Here is a 22,568-nt window from a genome sequence, read left to right as displayed (position 1 = left end):
TTAAACCATCCTCACATCTCTTGGAATAAAACCAACTTGATCATGGTATACAATCTTATTAATATGTTGTTGGACATGATTTGAAATATTTTATTAAGTATTTTTGTATCTAAGTTTATCAGTGATATTGGTCTGTAGTTTTCTTTCTTTGATGAATCTTTATCTGTTTTGAGTGTGTGAGAACAGTTTCATAGAGTGAATTTAGAAGTGTTCCATCCCTTTCTGTTTCATGGAATAATTTGGGAGAATTGGCATTAGTCCTTCTTAAAAGGTTTGGTAGGATTCAGCTGAGAATCCATCTGGTCCTGGGCTTTTCTTTGTTCGAAGGTTTTTTTGTTGTTGTTGTTTTTAGTTGTAGATGGACAGAATGCCTTTACTTTATTTTGTTTTATTTTTTTATTTTTTTATGTGGTGTTGAGGATCAAACCCAGTGCCTCACACATGCTAGGCAAGCGCTCTACCACTGAGCTACAACCCCAGCCCCTCGAAGGCTTTTTATTACTGCTGATATCTCATTACAAGTTATTGGTCTGTTTAATTTTTTTCTTTGTTTGTTTTTCTGTTTTGTTCTCTTGATTCAGTTTTGGCAGATTGTATTTGTCTAGAAATGTACCCATTTATTCTAGGTTTTCCAATTTGTTGGAATATAAGTTTTCAAAATAGTCCCTAATGATCTGCTGGATTTCTGAGATATCTGTAGTGATTTCTTCCTTTTCATCTCTTAATTTTATTAATTTGATTTTCTCCCTTTTTCTTTTGATTAGTTTGGCTAAGGGCTTATCCATTTTGTTTATCTTTTCAAAGCACCAACTCTTTGTTTCATTGATCCTTTGTGTTGTTATTTTTTATTCTCAAGGTCATTAATTTCAGCCCTGATCTTAATTATTTCCTTCCTTTGGACTTGTTTTGTTCTTCTTTTCCAAGGGCCTTGAGATGCATCATTAGGTTGTTTATTTGGGAATCTTTTTGAAGGAATGGGTTGAAGATATCATGAAAAGGCTTCTGAAGTTTAAGGATCAATTGCTGATGAAAATGATTAGAAACATTTCCGAGCATGATGGACCAACTAAAAATGTGTTTATTGATTTTGTTGGGGACCTTGCAGCCCAGATCTCTAATGATGAAGAGGAAGTTTGTGATGAATGTTTGGGAACTCTTGCAAATTTGACCATTACAGATTTAGATAGGAGTCAGCTCTTAAATAGCACCAGTTAGTTCCATACCTCAAGGATAAATGAAAACCAGGTGCTGCAGAAAATGACTTTGTTTTACAAGTGGTTATAATGATTAGAACTATATCTATGGATGACTCTTATGCTACATTGCTAGCAAAATCTAGAATAATCCCTGCACACATCAAATTTCTAATTGCTTGACATTAAGACAATGAGTTTGTATGTTGGTTTTCTACCAAGCCCTGAGAAACGTCATAATCAAGGGGACCCAGGCTTCAGCATATCTTGTAGATATCATGCATGATAAAAAATAGTGAAATCTGAGAGGTCTGTAATATGCTATATATTGTAGTGGAATATGATGAAGAATGGGCTAAGAAATTTCAGAGCGAGAAGTTTTGCTGGCATAACTCTTAGTGGCTGGATATGATATAGAGCCACCAGATGGACGAGAGTGAGCAGTACTTGTATGGTGATGATTGAATTGAGCATATGTCCATAACAGAGATATTCTTGAAAGACCTAACTATTTCTATAATTCAGATGGATTAATTCCCTCTAAAGGAGCCATGATTCCTTCAATGATTATCATGGAGATGTAGTTGGGCAGCATTCATTTCCTCGCAGTCTTGAAATGGATAGCATTGGCCAACCAGAGGGCATTCTTGGATACCCTGCCATAGTTTATGGATTCTCCCCTGATGAATCTTAGTAATAAGGCTATTAGTCTCAGTAAAGTCATCTCTTTCCATGTGTATTCTCAGCTTAGAAGAAGTCTGTATGGATTGGGTTAATTCTGATCTTGGCCTAATAAAGCATAATACTATTATGGGTCTGTGTTTCTTCTTCCATATTATTAGCTGCAGATGAACTTCAACCCTTTCAGTTGATGCTACCATTGCTCCCTCATCCACCCACATATTGATGCTGAAAAACATTTCCCATGAGACTCAGAAGTGAATGTTAAAAAGCTGCTAGATTAGAGAACAAACACTACATTATATACATTAAGTGAATAATTTAATTTCTATTAAAAAGATGCATGAAGTGCAAAAAAAATCCTTTTGTACATGTAATCATACAGTTTACTCTTTGCACCTGGCTTGTTTCAGTCAACAATATATTAATGAGATTCACTCATGTTGCAAATAACAGTACTTTATCCATTGTAAACCCTATATAATATTATATCAAGAGTTGGCAGATTGTGGCCCAGAGGCCAAATGTGGTCATGATTCATTTTTTACCTTATGGATATCAAAGTATTAAAAAGAAAATGTCTTTGCTTCCTACAGTACCTTTTAAAAATATGTGTAATATTTCTCTTTGTTTAAATAGGAAAATAATATCATGGATCCTGAATTAAAAGAAAACATATCCCTTCTTTCCATGCTTATGAATATATTGCATGTGTAAGTGTAGATACCCACTAGTGTAGATACCCATTATATATTTTGTACTAAAACATAGCTTATACTTGCACACAAGTTTAGGGGAAATTTTAAATATTTTACTTAATTGTTTTATTTTTTTTTTAAATTTATTTTTTTTATTATAGGTGGACACAATATCTTTTTTTTTTTATTTTTATGTAGTGCTGAGGATTGAAACTAGCGCCTCATGCATGCTAGGCAAGTGCTCTATCTCTGAGCCACAACCCCAGCCCTTAATTGCTTTATTAATATCCTGAATCTTTACACATAAGACCTGGCAATACATATTTGTTGTCAAAACTTTTGAAATGACCCAGAAGGATATACAAATCAAAGTAATGTTCGCCTCTGCTCATCCCTTTGGCTTGTGTAATCCAACCCCTTCTAAATAATCACTGTTGACAGTTTTGCAGGGTATTCTTACAAATATATTTATGACATGAAAGTGTTGTGGTGTGAGTGTGTGTGTGTACACTTTTTTATTTTTTAACACACCTGGGATCCTAATATGCATACTAATCTATAACTTGTTTTCATATTTAATTATATATTATAACTATATTTCCATTTTTGCAAAATAGAATTCTCACTCATTCTTTCTCATTTTTAAAAATAATTTTGTAGTGTACAATGAATACATATTTCATCATTCCTCAAAATAGCAAAAATTAAACTATTTCTAATTCTTTGTGTAAGCACACATGAATTTTTCTTTTTGTTTACCTATATGAGAATATATTTAAGAATGATTTTTAGACATTGAATTGCTGAGTCACATATATGTGCTTTTAAACTTTTGACAGATAGGCAGGGCATAGTGATGCGTGCCTATAGTCCCACCCACCTACATGGAAGGCTGAGGTGGGAGATTGCTTGAGCCTAGGAGTTTGAGACAGGCTTGGGAAACGCATCAGGTCTCCATCTCAAAAAAAGGCGGGGAATGAGGGATGGTGGGTAAAAGACAGTGGAATGAGATGGACATCCCTACCCTAAGTACATGTATGCAGACACAAATAGTGTGGCTCTGCTTTGTGTACACTAGAGATATGAAAAATTGTGCTCTCTATGTGTAATATGAAGTGTAATGCATTTTACTGTCATATATAACAAATTACAATTTAACAAATAAATTTTTAAAAATTAGATATCACTAAATTGCCATTCAGAAAAGGCAATTGGCCATTTTGCCCCACGAGGCATTATTATTATTATTGACAGCAGAACTGTCTCTGCACTTTATGAAATCTAGAATAAGGAAGTTTTATATTGATTGTTTCTTCTGTTGTTTCAGAACAATGAGATGGTGGAGCTACAGAGAATACGGATGAAGGATGAAATTCGAGAATATAAGTTCCGGGAGGCCCGGCTCCTTCAGGACTACACTGAACTAGAAGAAGAGAATATCACTTTGCAGAAACTAGTGTCCACGTTAAAGCAGAACCAGGTGAGATTTAAGAAGGTTTCTTTTAGATACACACAGATGGATCCACAGATTCTGACAACTCTAGTTCCATCACCTCTATTTCTTAGGGAGGAGCTTGTCAAATTTTTTTTATAATCCCTTAATCTTTTTATGTAATATTTATGTACTGAGATTTCTCAACTTTCCTATTTCAGCTACAATGTAGAAGGAAAAAATACACCTATAAGGAGTATAATTTACAATAAAGCTTTACTAATAAAGATACAAAGGAGAATTTTGGTTTCTACTTTAACTCTGTTGATTTTATTTCAGCAGTTAAGTTAAGCCCATTACAGTAAACTAAATCTGACAACTTCCAGTTCAAAGCCTGGGTCTGTAGGCTATTTCATTCTACAAGCTTAAGGTCTCCCTACAATCACTTGTCTCATTTTTTTTGCTTTCTTCCTCCCTCCTTCCTTTTTCCCTCCCTCCCTCTCTCCCTTTTTTTTTTTTTTGTGTGTGTGTGTGTAATTTATTTTTTAGTTTTAGGCGGACACAATATCTTTATTTTATTTTTATGTGGTGCTGAGGATCAAACCCAGTGCCTCACACGTGCTAGGTGAGCACTCTACCACTGAGCCACAACACCAGCCCTCTCCTTTCCTTTTTTTTTGGTAAATTGCTTTTAAATCATAGAAGGAAAGGGATTATAAAGTATATACCAGCAGGAACAAAGGCATAAGAAATCAAGTGCCTGATTTCTTTTTCAGCTGTACCCTGTACCCGACTCTAAAGATGTACATTTACATAATTATGTAATTTTTTTCTGTAGTAAGGCTTACATGGCTTCCTTTTTCTAATTGTTTTGCAATGTGGTTTTGCATAATTATTACTAATTGAATTCTTGAATCTGTAATATGAGAAGAATCCATTTATGAATACAGCTGTATCGAGTAGTTAAGTAAAGGCAACTTGGATATCCAAATTTTTTTTAAGGAGCTTCCTCAGCCATAATCTCTACTTTGGTCTATATGCTATCATAACCTCTCAGTTCAGGTAACCCGACTATGTGCCCAGCACTGTACTAGGCTGGAAAGGTACCAGAATTCATAAGACATGATTCTTAACCTTGGTAAACTTGGAAAACAGCCAGTATATACTTTTAGAGTTAATGAGCTGGGGATTTGGCTCAGTGGTAGATCTCTTGCCTAGCTGATGTGAGGCCCTGGGTTTGATCCCTAGCACTAGGGGGGGAAAGTTAAGAGGACAAAAGAAAAATATGGATTGACACAATTAAAATTTGGTTTCTGATCATTGCCACTTAGCTTTGGAGTTGCTGGGGAAATAAGATGTCTACTGATGAGAACAGGGGGTAGATTCAGCCCATAAGAAAGGGTTATCAGGAAATCCCCATGTGTTTTTACCTCATTCCTTCCCCTTTGAGCACTAAACACCCCACACACCAGAGGCCAGCAGACCCACATGTCACAGGAGAGTAGGCAGCTGAAGCTCTAAACCTCCATTCTTGTGTCCCAGCAAAAGAAAATTTAAAGAATTTAAAGAAAAGCCATGCAAGAGAATTTTATTCTAGTGAAAGTAAAGTTAGGTTGAAGCAGAGAGCACTCTCAAGAGGGTGGGTCCTTTCTGAGCAGAGAGTGACAAAGGAAACAGTGAGGCTTCCAAATTCATTGCTGTTACACATTTGCCTTGGGAACTGGGGTTCACCTTCCGCACTCTTCCGCAGTCATGTGTTGAGCGCCTCCTTTGTGTTGGACAGTGGAGTCTTTGACCCTAGTTGGTCCTCTCCAGACCTGTCATGGTGGCCTCCTATTCAGAGTGGCTTCATCTACAAGTCAGTCAATCCTGTGTTAATGTGGGGACTGGATTTGGTGGCCAAACTACCTTAGTGCACTTGTGTCATTAAAGAAATTTATCTTCTGAAATATATGGAGAAACTTATGGCCACAAATCCTAACTTCACAATGACCCTGTCAGGAGTTAGCTTCATTGATCTTTCTTTCTTGACCTGTTTGATTGGCTCCCTTTGTTTCCACCTATTTATTCTCAGGGTTTGTGCACCTGTTATTTTTGTATAAGTTACTTAGTTGTTCATTTGCCTTAAAAACAATTTAAAGAAGCTGAGCACAAGAGTGCACTCTTATAATCCCAGCAAATCGGGAAGCTGAGGCAGGAGGATCACAAGTTCGAGACTAGCCTCAGCAAGTTAGTGAGGCCCTAAGCAACTTAGTGTGACCCTGTCTCAAAATAAGAAGTGAAAAGGGCTGGAGATGTGGCTTAGTGGATTCAATCTCTGGTAATAACAACAAAAAAAAGTAAAGAAAACTCATGACCATGCCATGCTATTGGTTTGCATTCTGCTGCTCATTACTATCTACTGCCTAACACAGGCATCCCAGGTCTTATTTTGGCTGGGGTAAATGAGCTTGCAGTGCAGAAATTAATACTTAGAGGAATTTTTAAAAATATGCTTCTCAGCTGGATTTTAGGTGCATACCTAAAATCCCAGCTACTTGGAAGGCTGAGGCAGGAGGATTAAAAGCTGAAAGCCAGCCTTAATAATTTAGTGAAACCTGGTCTCACAATAAAATTTTTAAAAAGGGCTGGGGATACAGCTCAGTGGTAGAGCGCTTATCTAGCACGTGCAAGGTCCTGGTTCAATCCCCAGAACCCTCAAAAAATGCTTCTTAAAATGAGAAGGATTTTGTGTGTGTGTGTGTGTGTGTTTCTTTTGTGTGTGAGTGGGTGGGAACTTTGGGGTTCTTTTGTTTGTTTTTGGTGTAGTTTTGGTTTTTGTCACTGATGAAGAATGAGAGAACTTTGTTTGAAGTACAAATATTTAAATTGCCTTTCCTTCCTCCCTTTTCTCTGCTCAGACAGGAACAGGAGCAGACAGCCTCCCTGTGGTCCTGTGTGGTGGGCTGATTCATCTCAGGGGTTAATTAGAGCCAGGATTAGGGGTCCTTGGGAGACTGCCAAGGTACCCTGCCTGTGTTCATTAACCTAGAAGCTGATTCTAAGGGAATTCATTTTATCAATGTGGCTGATCACTGTTTACCATTTACCCAGACCCTTCTACCAGAAATGGAAACTCGGGAGTTTTGAGGAAAATGTTTACATCTCTTCAATTTTACTTTCTAGATGTCAGATGATAATTTCCCCAATTAAATGTTGAATCAATTGAAAATCATTTTCTGTACAAGCTGTTTGGGCTTATTCCCTGACACATGGGTACACCGTAGCTCCAAGTCTGTTCCAGATAAGGAAATGCTGTGGGTTTTCCCCTACTATTGGCTTTTATTTAAAGACATTAGCATCATAAATACTCTAATTAATGAATTGAGCATAATATTTTGTGTACAAATGCCACCGGTTTTTGTGAAGAGACAAATGGCATTCAATCACAAAATCAGTCTGAAACTTACTTTGTACTGATCCTCCCTACACGCTGTGTACCCCAGCCTGGCTGCAGGTTTCTCCAGCAGCAAAGCTACTGCCATTGTAAGATGCTTGGTTCCAGGGATTTTTCCCTTCTGAAGTTTTGTTTTTCTATTAGCTATTTATTATTTTCTAAATAATATTTAAATAGCATGTCTTACTCCCTCTTTAAGCATCTATTCACAAATACTTGCTGAAAGACTGAGAAAACAGATGTTCCTTTCTTAACCTTCCCATGGAACACATTAATTCGGGAGTATGGCTAGTGGCTAGGGACTGTCAAATTATCAGATGCTTTAGGCTAGGTAACAACTGCTTGGAATTTTGAAAAGTATATTTATTTCAGTGACAGGGGTATAGCCCAGAGGTAGAGCATTTAACTTGTAGGCACACAGGCCAGCACCACACACACACACACATACACACACAGAAACACACAAACATACACACAAGTATATTTTATTTGCACGTCATCATGGCTGTTATATTCTATTTAAATGCTCATTTATGCATTTTCCCCATCAGGCAATTTATTCTCCCATCAAGTATCCACAATCCTAAGTAATGTAGTTAATATGAAACACAGAAATTTCCTTTAGAGAACAATTATTCGTAGTATGCCATGAATTGATCTGTTATGTTTCCTTATATTTATTCAAAGATATATTTAGGGTAGAACAATTAGCATTCTATAATTATCATTATAAATAATAGATATATATCTCCTTGATTGACTCTTCTGAGTAATTCTATCTCTGACATGTTGAAATTCTAATTACCTTTTTTTCTTTAGAAATGTCTTTTATAGGGTGTTTTTACATAATGTATTCCAGGCACCACACTGTGGTAAACACATTCTTTTTATTGAAATAACACTCTCCTTATTCATATATACAAATAGCATTCTTGAAAACATCTTTTATTCATGTGCCTTACAGAGTTTATTATATGCTGTATAATGTGGTAAACACATTCTTTAATGAAATACCACTATGCTTATTCACATATGTATCTAGTATTCCTGGAAACTTCTTTTATACACGTGTCTTTACAGACCATGCCCCACAGTGCTCCAATGACCTTCTGTAACAACGAGTTTTGGTTTTCATTTCTCCCCATTGTATTTCCCAGTTTTAACTGGGCCCAAGGCTGCCCAGAATAGAAACTACATGCTTCCAGCTCCCTTGCATTAAAGTGTGTCGTAGGATCAGCACTGGCCAATAGAATATGAGAAAAAGCAATATGGGAACGATGGGATGTTTCTGGAAAGGCAGAGGGTGTGCCCCTTACTTACTTCAGCCCACTGCCAGGCACAGGATCAAGATGGCAAGCCAGCTTGGCTCATGGACCAAGTAGAAGTCAGGGCAGCAAGAGAGGAGGAGCCTGGTTCCTGGATAACCTCCTGGAGCAGAGATTCCCCACTGGTCTTGACAGTCTGCCTCCATACTGTTACATGAGAGAGGAAAACTTTCATCTTGACTGAGACGTCTCCTGTAGGTCTCTGATACATCAGCCAAACCTGCATCCCCACCAAACCCGTATTCTAACATTTGCAAGATAAATGATCACACCAAGATTATGTGAGGGGGATAAAAATACATGAAAAGTAGTGGTTTATGATCTCTTTTCAATTCTTAAAACCATTTTTAAAATTTAAGTTCAAACTAATAAATACCAAAGTTAAATATAAAGCCAAACAGTTTATGTGAGCATCCAATAGCAGGATGTCTTTGTTTTTCTAGTTTATTTTTTCACTCACGGTTTTTCAGCAAATGCTTATTGAAGAGCAGAATTTTGTTTTAAACACTGTGAAGGAACATTGAAGCACTATGAGGGACACCTTGGTGAATCAAAAGTACTTTCTCCAGGCAGATTTCAAGGCAGTTGTAGAAGTAAAATGTTTATGGAATGGTGACATGTGACAAGTGCCAAGGAAACAGTCCCAGGGAAGGCCCAGCAGCTCAGGAGAGACCTCTGTCACCTGTGGGTTTTCATGGCCAGGAAGTCGTCTGAGCAGGCTTCCACTTGATTACATCTCAAAAGAATATTATATTGATAACACTATAGATATGTTTTGTTATTGGATAACTTGCCCCTTTTCTTTCAGATTTTTTTTTCTTTTCTTTTTTTTTTTTGTACCAGGATTGAACCCAGGGGTGCTTAACCACCGAGCCACATTCCCCAGCCCTTTTTCATATTTTATTTAGAGACAGGGTCTTGCTCAGTTGCTTAGGGCCCTACTAATTTGCTGAGGCTGGCTTTGAACCTGTGATCCTCCTGCCTCAGCCTCCTGAACTGCTGGAATAACAGGCGCTCTTTCAGATTTGATCCTTAAGCCTATATAAACTTTCTTTGCTTTCTCATCTTAATCTCAAACATATCTTATTGAGATTTTTTAATTGTATTCTTTTAACTTAATTTATCCCTGGGTATAAAAGTTTCCTATTTATAAATAATGACATTTTTAAAAGTAACAGTGATGATAAAAATCTTTCCATGGATTGTATTTGGATAAATTATTAGCAAAAAAAAAAAATATTCCTGATTTATTAGGCAAACAATTTCCTCTTTTGACGACTGGATCCTATAAAAGAAATCCTAGGACAGTAGAAAACTTTTTCATCCTGCTAAGAATTAAATTATATACTTATACATATTTCTGTTACCAAAATAAATTAGAAAAAGCAACAATGTCATCATGCTATTAGATGCTAATTATATATAATTTTATATATGTGTGTGTGTGTGTGTGTGTTCATTACATATATAATTTCTAAGGAAATCATCCTCTGTTATCTTAAGGAAATACTATTGCTTTTTATGATTTATTTCTGGCTGGGGGTATAGCTCAGGGGTAGGGTGCCTCCCTAACATGGATAAGGTCCTGGATTCAATCCCTAGCATCTGAAAAAAAAAAAAAAATCATATGTATATGGTTCATTTTGTAGACGAATGTTGTCATCTTTTTTAGTGATTAAGTCCACTAGAGCGTTTGATGGCAGTTTTGTAAGACCCAACTTTTAGTTTTATGAATCTTCTTTGTCCTATCTAATTCAGGTTGAGTACGAAGGCCTAAAGCATGAGATCAAGCGGTTTGAGGAGGAGACGGTGCTGCTCAACAGCCAGCTGGAGGACGCCATCCGGCTGAAGGAGATCGCCGAGCACCAGCTGGAGGAGGCGCTGGAGACGCTGAAAAACGAAAGGGAGCAGAAGAACAGCCTGCGCAAGGAGCTCTCCCAGTACATCACCCTCGGCGACAACCACATCAGCATCTCAGTCGATGGCCTCAAGTTCGCGGAGGACGGGGGCGAGCCCAACAACGACGACAAGATGAACGGGCACCTCCACGGGCCGCTGGTGAAACTGAACGGAGACTACCGGGCGCCCACCCTGAGGAAAGGGGAGTCCCTGCACCCGGTCTCGGACCTATTCAGTGAGCTGAACATTTCAGAGATTCAGAAGCTGAAGCAGCAGCTTATGCAGGTGAGAACTTTGCCTAGGGCTGAGAGAAGGGTCCATTGCACTATGGTAGATTGCATGTGGTGTGCGGTGGGATTTCTGATTCTGGTGTTTTAGTTCCAGGCTGATTTTTTAAAATGTTGCTTCTTCAGGTAGAAATTGAAAGCACAGTCTTTTAGAAGGATACGACAGAAGGAATGTTGAAAAGAAATCTCTTATTTGTATCACTTTAAGGAATGAAGTTCTTAATGTGGTACATATACACAATGGAATATTACTAAGCTATAAAGAAGAATGAAATTATGGCATTTGCCAGTAAATGGATGGAACAGGAGACTATCATGCTAATTCCAAAAAACCAAAGGCCTAATGTTCTCTCTGATATGTGGATGCTGGCTCACGATGAGATGGGGGAGTGGAGATTCACTGGATTAGGGGAGAGTGGGGAGAAGGGCAGGTAGATGGGAATAGGAAAGCCAATAGAATGAATCGGACATAACTTTCCTATGTTCATGTGTGTAACTCTGCATCATGTGGCACTCAAATGAATTTCTTTGAGCTACAAAGTTCTGAGAAAAAACAGATTCTTACTAACATTTCTGACTAACAGAGACTCTAAAAGCTTTATACACAAGTGGAACAGCAGAAAATGCAGTTTTTTATCACAAGTAACTGTATGTCTAGCTTCCAGATTAATGGTTACATTTCCCAGGAGTACTTTAAGCTATAAAAAAACAACAAGGACTTTATGTATACAAATTGGCTAGGATACTATATGATTAAAAACACAGAACAGGTGTAAATCTGAAACCAAAGGATTCTAGATATTCCAATATAAGCTAAACCTTAATTTTTAACATCTTCAAGTTATATGTATCCAGAAGAGTGAGAGCCTTTATCTTATCTCACTATGATGGGACTTTCTTATTTATAGAGCCCTGCCCCCTAATCTTAATTCAGTGCCATTGGAAATGTCTGTAGAACAAGGATACCGCCATAGCCTGGGGGTTTATTTGAAATTGCTGGGCCCATATTGATCTACTGAGCCAGGAATCTGGCTTGTTAGGTGGTTAAATTTGGGACTAATCTTCAGTCTCATGCCTCCAAGGTTCGTCTTGTATAGCTGATAAATTGAGGCTGTTAAGATTCTAGCAATCGTACAAACAGAAAAATGAAAACTTGATCTCCATTTGTATATTTGAATTGAAATGCATTCTGCTGTCATGTATAACAAATTAGAACAAATAAATAAATTAATTAAAATTACAAAAAGAAAAGACTCTAGCAATCACTTATTTTACAGCAAACAGAGCTTCGAATTTTCTTCTTCCAAAGAAATGAACAATGAAACTAGCAGAAATAAAGACGAGAGAGCAAATAAAATTAATTTGTTAATAAGTTTATTTTTAATACTGCATGCCCTTCACTTTACCACCCCAGTGCTTGTGGCTGCTAAAAGACAGTTTTTGCAATATTTAATTTGAGTCAAGATAAGAGACCATGACCACTGGAAGAAAACCAGTTTTATATAGCATTTCTCCTGACACAAAATCCAGTTCTTTGTGGGTAATATTTTTCCATATCTTTTTCTCAGTTTATACTAATACAAGTAGGTTGGTAGAAATAGAAAACATGCCTCTTCTTGAAAAAGTTGTATACGATACCTATTTTCATAAAAATGTGTGCCCTAAATTAAATAGCACTTATGATTAGTATATTTTCTGAAAGTATCATGTTGATGGCTTTGGAATAAAAAGCCATTGTGAGTTGAGCCTTTTTGTTTCTTCATTTTATTTTGCTGGCGGGGGGAAGATAAGAGGAAGTGGGGCTTCAAGGCATAGGACAGCTCAGTAGTTTTTAACCAAGTCATTTATTGGGTTAAAGCTCAGAGCTGTTGTCACACTTGACCTTAAATGTAATCTGAATTGGGAAATATAAAGTCCAAAAAAGATGAGTAGTTTATCTTCTCATGAGTGATAGAGAAAGAGAACAAGTAAGTCTCAGCAGAGTGAAGTATGCATTTGGGACAGTTCCTCATTATCTGAGACTGTCTCCCAAGTTAAGGAGGTTTAGCCTCTCTGGCCCAGCCTATTAAAGTGCCAGGTATATCTCTTTAGTCATGTGATAACCAAAAATGTCCCACACATTTCAAGTGCACTCAGCTGCTAGATGAGATTTATTCTTGGAGCTACATTTTACTTTTCCATTAAATAGGGAGTCGAAAGACTTCCTCATTCGATTGTTGTGAAGGTGTATGAGCTAGTTAATATGTGTAGATTGCTTAGAACAGAACCCAGTGCACAGTAAATAGTTATTGGAACTATTATTATTTCAACTCCATAGTGCCTTTAGTTTTTGAAGCACCTGATTTATTTAATATTTTTATTCTTGCTACTAGCATTAACTGTTGTTTTTGGACTATCAGCTCAAGAATTGTCACCTGGTACAAGACTGGTACGTGCAACTGAGTGGAAAATGAGAGTTAAGTCTCCTGATATGAAAAGGGATGTTCGTGTTGCAAAACATGAGGGTGAGAAAAATTCTGCAGGATACACCCTCCTTCCTTATCCCAGAGAGCTATGTGCCTTCAAGTCTTTCATCAGCACTCAGTTAGCATGGACAGTTCATAAAGGTGTAGAGGGGCCCAGACGGGCCTTGGATCACAAATTTGGCTCCAAATTGAGTAATGAAAACCAGGCTCAGCACAGGAAGGACTTTATAGCTTCTGGTCTCACACCAGCAACACTAACCTCTCAATTTTTTTTTTTTCAAAGTAACCATTTATCTTCTCATAATTAGCATATGGTACCAGCGATGCCATATGTGGGTGGTACCAGGGTGCTTTAGCACTGAGTTACATTCTCAGTCCCTTTAAATTTTGAGACAGGTTTTTGCTAAATTGCCCAGGTTGGCTTTGCAGTCCTCCTGCCTCAGCCTCTTGGGTAGCTGGGTTTACAGGCATGTGCTACCATGCCCCGCATTTTTTTCAAAACCATATCAACTGTTTTAGGGATATTTTTCATTCAACATTTTTGGTACAAGGGCAACAGAGTGTATCTTCTCATGAATGATTTCTTTATAATCTGATTGTTTTTCCTTAGCTATGTACTCTTTTGGGTTTCATTCATATAAATAAATTATAAAATTATTATTTGATGTGAAGCTTGAAAATAATATGTCAATTCTGATCAACAGCAGTTCTGATGGGCCATGAAACATACTGTGAGTTGTACTGTTCTAGACATTCTGAAGTGACTCCAATAAAATGCACTTAAGTATTGCTACCTAAAATACTTGAGGCCACATGTGTTTTGAAATTCAATTTTCAGACTATAGAAAGGTTACATGCTGCATATGTCATGTGTATATTGTGTCATCCCCAATGTGGCCACATGTGGTACCCAACAATCACATAATATTAACGTTAAAATATTAATGTTAATGTACAAATATGTAACAACAAATCCACCATTATGTCCATCTATAATGCACCAATAAAAATGTGGGAAAAAATTAATACTAATGTTAAAAATTAATGCTAAATGTAAAATGTTAAATGCTAGTATTAAAATTTGTGTAGTAAAGCATGCAAGTATTCATATGAAGAGAAAAAAATCAGGACCATTTTTTATATGAAAAGGCCTTCGTTTGGTTGGGTGCAGTTTTGCTGCTCCACAGGAGTTTAGGGCTGTCATTATATTGCCACCAAACAAGTTATATATAACTTCTATTTCAAGCTTTTTGGACATTGAAATTGTGGCCAACGTAGGTGGAACTGGGGCTGCACGGTTAAGCAATTTTGTATGTACACTTGGGGATGGGACAGTTGGTATTTTCATAGTCCCTTTATCTCTTAGGATTTCTTTTGGCAAGAATACAAAACATTTCATCTGAGTGAAGTCTGTGTGCCATCAAATCTAACACCTATGCTTAGTTACTGCTGATCATGTCGAGGGGCACAGGCTGGGATATAACATCTTAAATGGGGTGATATGCAGCTTTTCAGACTGTATTCCTTGTGATTAAGATCTCTTTAGATGGATAGGGGAATAAGTTCAAGAGGTCTGCCGTACAATGTGGTGGCTATAACTGATAACAATGCATTTTATTCTTAAAAATTACTAAGAGAGTAGTTTTTTTTTTTTGCAAATGATAAGTATGGGATGCAATATATGTATATGTTAATTAGCTCAAAATTTAGCCATTTCACAATGTATCCACATTTCACAACATTCTGTTATACATGGAAAATATGTACAATCTTTTATTTGTCAATTAAAATTAAATTTTTGTAAAAAAAAAAAAAAAAAAAGAAGAACCTCTTTAAAAATAGCATACGTAGGCCATACCCTATTGGCCTTTTCTTGTCTTACAAGTCTCCATCTATACACATAAATTATGTTATCTCTTTTGTAGGTGTTTACTTAACCTGGTTGGGGTGGAGGGGACCTGTGCATCTTTCTGCCTTGAATGTCAGGAATGCTGGGTAGTTGCTTTCTCTGAAGCTCCTTCACAAAGAGGGAAGGCAACACATTAGCAAAGCACTGGTCCCTTACCATGCCTTTGTTAGAATTAGGAAAAAAGAAAGTACAAAACCTGGTCTCCTTCTTTAAGAGGTTATACTGCCATCTGCTGGGAAATGATAATAAGTAATAAAAATCTATAGGGACTACAGTTTAAATATTGCCTCCTTATAGAATTGCACTGTGTACAACCTGCACAGTTATACTTTAAAGCCCTAGTAATAATGCCAGGCCTCTTTTGTAGAATTGTGAAGAACAAATGGGATGGTAACTATGAAACTATGTGTCATTCATAAAACTGTAAGTTATTATTACTGTACTGGGAACTCTCCATCAGTTTTTGAGGTGCCAAGGTCTCCACTACCATTTTATATAAACAGTGAATACAGAAACCATAAAATTATGGGAAAGGGTAGATGGTGGTAAGCCTTGATTGAAATTAGGGAGTGCTTTTCTTCCCAGAGCAAATTGGTGTGAATATTTTACTGCTCTATGTCTTCTAAGATTATGGAATAAAGTACAGGAATATCTAAAAATTTAAATTTAGTTAATCAAGCTTTCATTTCACACAGAAACCTATGCACAAAAAATATAAGAGAGGGCTGGGGATATAGCTCAGTTGGTAGAGTGCTTGCCTCACATGCACAAGGCCCTGGGTTCAATCCCCAGCACCCCCCCACACACACACAGACACACACACACACACACATACACACACATACTCGATGGTACAGCACTTACTTATCTAGCATGTGTGAGGCCAAGTTCAATCCCCACCACTACAAAAAAAAAAAAAATGATAAGAATAACACAGTAGGAAAACATGTTTTGTTCATCTAGGAGTCCCTGTAAGCTTAACAATAGGCCTCGATAGTGAACAGCTCAATTAGCATCATCCCTTATTCACTAGAAGAAAATTTGAGGGTATTACTAAATAAATTATTTTGGCTTCTTGCTGCCCTAAGGACCTTGCTCTTTCAAACAGATTATAATTGACATTTTCCAGTGACAGTCCAGGACCTTAATTAGTTTTATTAGAAACAAAATAAGTAGATCCTATCTGGAAAAACTAACTAAATTACTTCATCTATTTCAGGAGTCCTTTGTGCTTGTGCTGAAATTTATTCTTTTAATTGGAAAAAAAACAAAACACTGTTAACTTTACATCCACATGAGGTCTGAGCAGGAAAACAGGTTCAATTTTTTTAAATGAATTGATTTATTTCTTAGTATCATATTGGATAATTTTACATGTAGTATGAGAAAACAACAATGTTTCTATAAAACTGAAGTTAGTACATTTTGTTGAACCTCATAGATGTAGAAGAAATAGATTCATATTGTATTTGGGTCTATTCTGTTAAAGGTAGTTTGAATATTTTCTATAATGATTATAAGTTATAATAATAACTTTCTATATGTCCACTAAAGTTCAATTTTTATTTGCTTAATTGGCTGGTGCTTATAACCACCATAGGGGGAAGATCATGTCATCCCTGTTGTACAGATAGGGATGGGATGAGGGTGCTGTATGTTGCATCATTTGTTCAAGGTCATAAATCTAGCAAGTGGAGCTGCCCCACACAATCAGTTAAATATTATCTCTGCTTGTCAAGAGCTTACTCCCAAATATGGGATGAAGTTAATTAGAACACATTTGGTCAGTTCCTGGTTCTTAAAACCTAAGAGACACTTTCCTAATACAAGTTGAGCACTTAAGTGATTAAACTACTTTAGAGTCTGTATAAACTTCGTACCACAAGCCTTACTTTTTCTATTACATATCAGTAAATATAAGAAGAGCATCTAGTAATCACAACCAGGGAAAGCCTCTGAGTAGTTTTTATTGTTGCTATTTGGTTTTGTGTTTGTTGTAGAACAGGACTTATGGAGATACCATTCACAAAGCCTAGAATCCATCTGTTTAAAGTGGTTGTTAGTATATTCACCAAGTTGAGCAACCATCAACCACAGTCAATTCTAGAACATTTTCATCACACCAAAAAGAAACCATGGGCTCAGTGTGGTGGTGCACACTTGTAATCCCAGTGACCCAGGAGGCTGAGGCAGGAGGATCACAAGTTCAAGGCCAACCTCAACAATTTAGCAAGACCTAGTCTCAAGATAAAAAATTAAAAGGGCTGGGGAATAGCTCAATGGTAAAGTGCCCCTGGGTTTAATCCATAGTACCAAAAAGAAAAAGGAAAGAAAGAAAGCACATATTTGTTAACAGTCACTCTACATTTTCCCAGAAACCCCCAGCCCTAGGCAGCCGTGAATCTGTGAACTTCCTGTCTCTATAGATTTGTCTATTGTGAACATTTCCTATAAACGAATCATATAATATATTGTTTTTTGTAACTGCCTTCTTATATTAACATTTTTCAAGCTTCATCCATGTTGTAACCTGTAACAGAACTTTATTCTTTTTTATTGCCAATAATATTCCATGGCATGGGTAATCACATTTTATTTGTCATTTATTAGTTGATGAACATTTGAGATGTTTCCAGTTTTGAGTTATTATGAATAAATTATGCTGCTGTGAACATTCACCTATAAGCTTTGGGGTGCACATATGTTCTCTATTGGATCGAGTTCTAGAAATTTCTGGGTGACATGGTAACTCTGTTCCAACTTCCAAAGAGCTGCCAGACTGTTTTCTTAGTGGATGCCCCATTTTATAACCCTGTGTGAGGGCTTTGATTCCTCCGCCTCCTTGCCAGCACTTGTTGTTATATACCCTTTTAGTTGTAGCCATCCTAGCAGATGTGAAGTGCCATTTCATCAAGGTTTTGATTTGCATTTCCTTTTTTTTGTCAATGGACCTTTATTTTATTTATTTATATGCAGTGCTGAGAACCAAACCCAGTGCCTCACACATGCAAGGCAAATGCTCTACCACTGAGCTACAACCCCAGGCCCCTTAATTTGCATTTCTTTGAGGACTAATGATGTTGTGAATTTTTTCATGTGTTTCTTGGTCATATGTAAATTTTTTTTTTTTTTTGAGAGAGAGAGAGAATTTTTAATATTTATTTTTTAGTTTTCGGCGGACACAACATCTTTGTTTGTATGTGGTGCTTAGGATCAAACCCGGGCCACATGCATGCTAGGCGAGCGTGCTACCGCTTAAGCCACATCCCCAGCCCCATAAATATTTTTTATCAATTAACTTTCTTTGCCCATTTTTTGATTGAGTGATTTCTTTTTATTATTTAGTTGTAGGACTTTTTTTTTAATATATCCTGGATGCAAATTTCTTATCAGATATAGGATTTTCAAGTATTTTCTCCTATACTTTGGATTTTCTTTTCACCTTGGTAGTGTTCTGTGATGCACAAAATTTTTAAAAATAAATATATATTTTTTATTTTATTACAAAATATATTTTTTATATATATATGTAATTTTTTAGTTGTAGATGGACCCGTTTCCTTCACTTATCCAAGCAACATCTATTGAAAACTCTTCTTTCCTTACTGAGTTGTCTTGACACCTCAGTTTATCAGATAATAAACTGATAAATCAGTTTATTACAGATATGAGTCTATTTCTTGATTTGATCTCTTGCCTTGATCTACATATTCACTTTTATGTTAGTATCACACTACCTTATTATTGCTTTGTAGCAAGCTTTGCAATTTCCTTTTTCTTCCCTTTCCTTTTTGTGGTACTAGGGATTAAATCCAAGAACACTGCACCACTGAAGCTATATGCCCCATCCTTTTTTAAATTTTGAGACAAAGTCTTGCTAAGTTGCCCAGGCTGGCCTCAGACTCTTGATCCTCCTGCCTCAGCCTCCTGAGTAGCTGGAATTACAGTTGTGCACCACCATCCCCAACCTTCTTTGTCCTTTTCTAAAAACTATTTTCAAGATCATTTTTACCTATTCAGTGGCCTTTGCATTTCCATGTGGATTTTATGATCAGCTTGTCAGTTTCTGTGAAGAATTCAGTTGAGGTTTTGATAGGTTTTGCATTGCATATGGAGTTCAATTTTGGGAATATTTTCCTCTTTTGGCCCATGAGCAGGGGATATTATTTATCATCTTGTTTGGATTTTTTTGTTTGGTTTTAGAGATTGAGCCCAGGGGTGCTTTACCACTGAGCTAAATCCACAGCCCTTTTTATTTTTCATCTTGAGACCAACTTACTTAGGGCCTCACTAAATTGCTGAGGCTGGCTTTGAACTTGCAGTCTGCCCCCCTACCGTTGTCACTGGAATTACAGACATATATTACCATCCCTGGCTAGGATCTCTTTAATTTCCTTCAACAATGCTTTATGGTTTTCAGAGTATACATTTAGCATTCTTTTATTAAACTTTACCTAAATATTTTATTATTTTTCATAGTGTTGTGAATGCAATTATTTTATTAATTTAAAGTTTGATTTTTTTCATTGCTAGCATGTAGAAATATAATAGAGGTTTGTACACTGATCTTTTATCCTGCAAACTTATTATACTTGTTTATTTGTTCCAATAGTTTTTTAAAAAGTGGATTTCTTGAAGCTGGGGTTGTGGCTCAGAGGTTGAGCGGTCACCTAGCATGCGTGAGGCCCACTGGGTTCAATCCTCAGCACCACATAAAAATAAAACAAAGGTATTGTGTTCACCTATAACTAAAATATAAATATTAAAAAAGTGGATTTCTTAAGAACTTCTATATACAAGATCATATCATAACAGGGGAGATGGCCAGCGTCTCATTGTGGGCTTCCTCTTCCTTTAAGGAGGGTGTAAGCCACCTGGAAACTTAAAGTCTAAATTAATTAGTGAAGAACAAAACACAAATAATCAGAAATATATTTACATAAAGCAGAGCCCCTGATAGATCTAGTCCACATAGGTGCTGGAATTAGACAAAGGAAAGATGGCTCTGGTGGTTTATTTAAGGGGTACATCAAAGGCAGGGATAAGGTTTCAAGGGCAGAGTCTTGCTTAGTGATTTCTTGTAGTCAGCAGGTGGATTGACATCTTGGCAGGTCACATGCAGCTCAGGTGCTGTGTGAGATCTTGGCAGAGCTTGGGTGAGAGGAGAGTTCACCTGCATTGGGCAGTCGGTCCCTGTAGGGGTGCCATAGAAAGTTCCCAATGCCAGACTTATCCCCTCACTAAGCTATGATGCGCAACACAGTCCACACACAAGCCATGGACAGCTTGTGACAATATCTTCTGCAAATAAAGACAATCATGCTTTTTCCTTTCCAATCTAAATGCTTTTTATTTCATTTTCTTTCCTACATTCCCTGGCAAGAACTTTCATACTATGTCGAATCAATCAGTCATGTCTTGTTTCTGATCTTAGCAGGAAAGGGTTCAGTCTTTTTCACCATTGTTTCATTATAGTTGCATCTGGAATGTCCCCAGCCTAGTCCCCAATACATCAATGTCCAAAGATGAGGCTTTAGGGAAGTGACTGGAATCATGAGGCCCCTGATCTCATCAATAGAGTAGTCCAGCCAGGCACGGGGGTGCACACCTGTAATCCTAGTGGCTTGGGAGGCTGAGGCAGGAGGATTGTGAGTTCAAAGCCAGCCAGTGCAGTTTAGGGAGCCCTAAGCAACTTAGCAACTTTTTACCAAAGTGGAAAGGACTGGGGATGTGGCTCAGTGGTTAAGTGCCCTTGGGTTCAATCCCCAGTGCCCAAAACAACAACAACAAAAACAGTAGTCCATTGACTGGTTCATAATTGAATAGACTATTAGGAGATGATGAAACTGTAGGGGGTGGGGCCTAGTTAGAGGAAGTAGGTCACTGGAGGTGTACCCTGGAAGGGTATATATATCTTGTGCCTTTGCTTTCTTGCTGCCATGAGGTAAGCAGCTCTGGTCCGCCACGCCCTCTCTACCATGATGTTCTGCCTTACCACAGGCCCATAACAATGGAGCTTGCCAACCAGGGGCTGAAACATCTGAAATCATGAGCCAAAATAAATATTTCCTCCTCCAAGTTAATTTTCTCACATATTTTGTCAACAGCGATGGAAAGCTGAATTACAGAAGTGTGATGTTATCTATGGTTGTTTCATAGATGCCTTCAATCAGTGTAAGGAAATTTCCTTTTATTCCTACATTGGTGACTTTTTTTTTTCCTAGAACGCACATTGAATTTTCTCAGATGCTTTTCCTGCATGTATTGAGGGATCATGTTGTTTTATATTCTATTAAAACAGTGTATTTTTTTAATATGTTTGTTTTATTTATTTATTTTTGTATGTGGTGCTAACGATCGAACCCAGTGCCTCACACATGCGAGGCAAGCACTCAACCACTGAGCTACAAACCCAGCCCAAAACAGTGTATTTTTCTTATTGATTCTTGAATGTTAAATCAACATTACATCCCTAGGAAAAATCCCACTTCGTTGTGCTATCTAATCCTTTTTATGTTACTGGATTCAGTTTGCTAGTATTTTGTTCTGTATTCCTAATTGATAATCAGCATGTATTTTTCAGTTCCTGTAATATATTTGTCTGGTTTGGGTATCTGAGTAATACTAGTGTCTCAGAATGAGTTGAGAAGGTTTTAAATATTTTACTACAAAGAAAGGATAACTACGTGAGATGATTTATATTTAGCCTGATTTAATCATCCTCCAATGCATAAATGTATCATAGTATCACAATGTCCCCCAAAATATATACAATTATTATTTTTAATTTTAAAAATAGAATTATGGGGCTGGAGATGTGGCTCAAGCAGTAGGGCGCTCGCCTGGCACGCGTGCGGCCCGGATCCTCAGCACCACATACAAACAAAGATGTTGTGTCCGCCGAAAACTAAAAAATAAATATTAAAAAAAAATTGAATTATGTACTGAGTTAAAATTCACACACAAGAAAACTCATCCTTTTAAATTGTTAAAAAATGAAATTCATGGAAGTTGATAGTTTAAGAATAGCTTTGATTTCTTTTCCTATAGAAGTCCTAATGTTAATTGTGATTATCTTTTCTTGGTCTTTCACAAAACCTCTATTGGTCCACAATACATGTAAATATGTTTATTTAAAAGGCAAGCAGGGCAATCCCAGCAACTTGGGAGCCTGAGACTGGATCCCCAAGTTAGAGGCCAGTCTCAGCAACATAGCAAGGCCCTGTCTCAAAATTAAAAAGAA

The 22,568-nt window shown here is 37.1% G+C and overlaps 1 protein-coding gene and 1 non-coding gene across 4 annotated transcripts in view; both read left to right on the top strand.

Annotated features, from left to right (window-relative positions):
- Nucleotides 1-22,568, top strand: part of Bicd1 (BICD cargo adaptor 1) — a 223,939-nt gene that overhangs the window by 159,678 nt on the left and 41,693 nt on the right. For all 3 annotated transcript variants that reach the window (XM_027934095.3, XM_071609201.1, XM_027934099.3), the window contains exons 3-4: nt 3,900-4,052; nt 10,524-10,949. In XM_027934095.3, coding sequence (XP_027789896.1) covers nt 3,900-4,052; nt 10,524-10,949 — 579 coding nt within the window. The remainder of the gene's footprint in view (nt 1-3,899; nt 4,053-10,523; nt 10,950-22,568) is intronic.
- Trnav-cac (transfer RNA valine (anticodon CAC)) lies at nt 16,053-16,125 on the top strand. The gene has a single exon. It is a non-coding gene; the product is annotated as a tRNA-Val (tRNA).

The sequence above is a fragment of the Marmota flaviventris genome, chromosome 3 (genome assembly GCF_047511675.1).
Source record: "Marmota flaviventris isolate mMarFla1 chromosome 3, mMarFla1.hap1, whole genome shotgun sequence".
Lineage (NCBI taxonomy): Eukaryota > Metazoa > Chordata > Mammalia > Rodentia > Sciuridae > Marmota > Marmota flaviventris.
The sequence above is the reverse complement of the archived record's forward strand: the minus strand, read 5'-3'. Positions and strand labels throughout refer to the sequence as shown.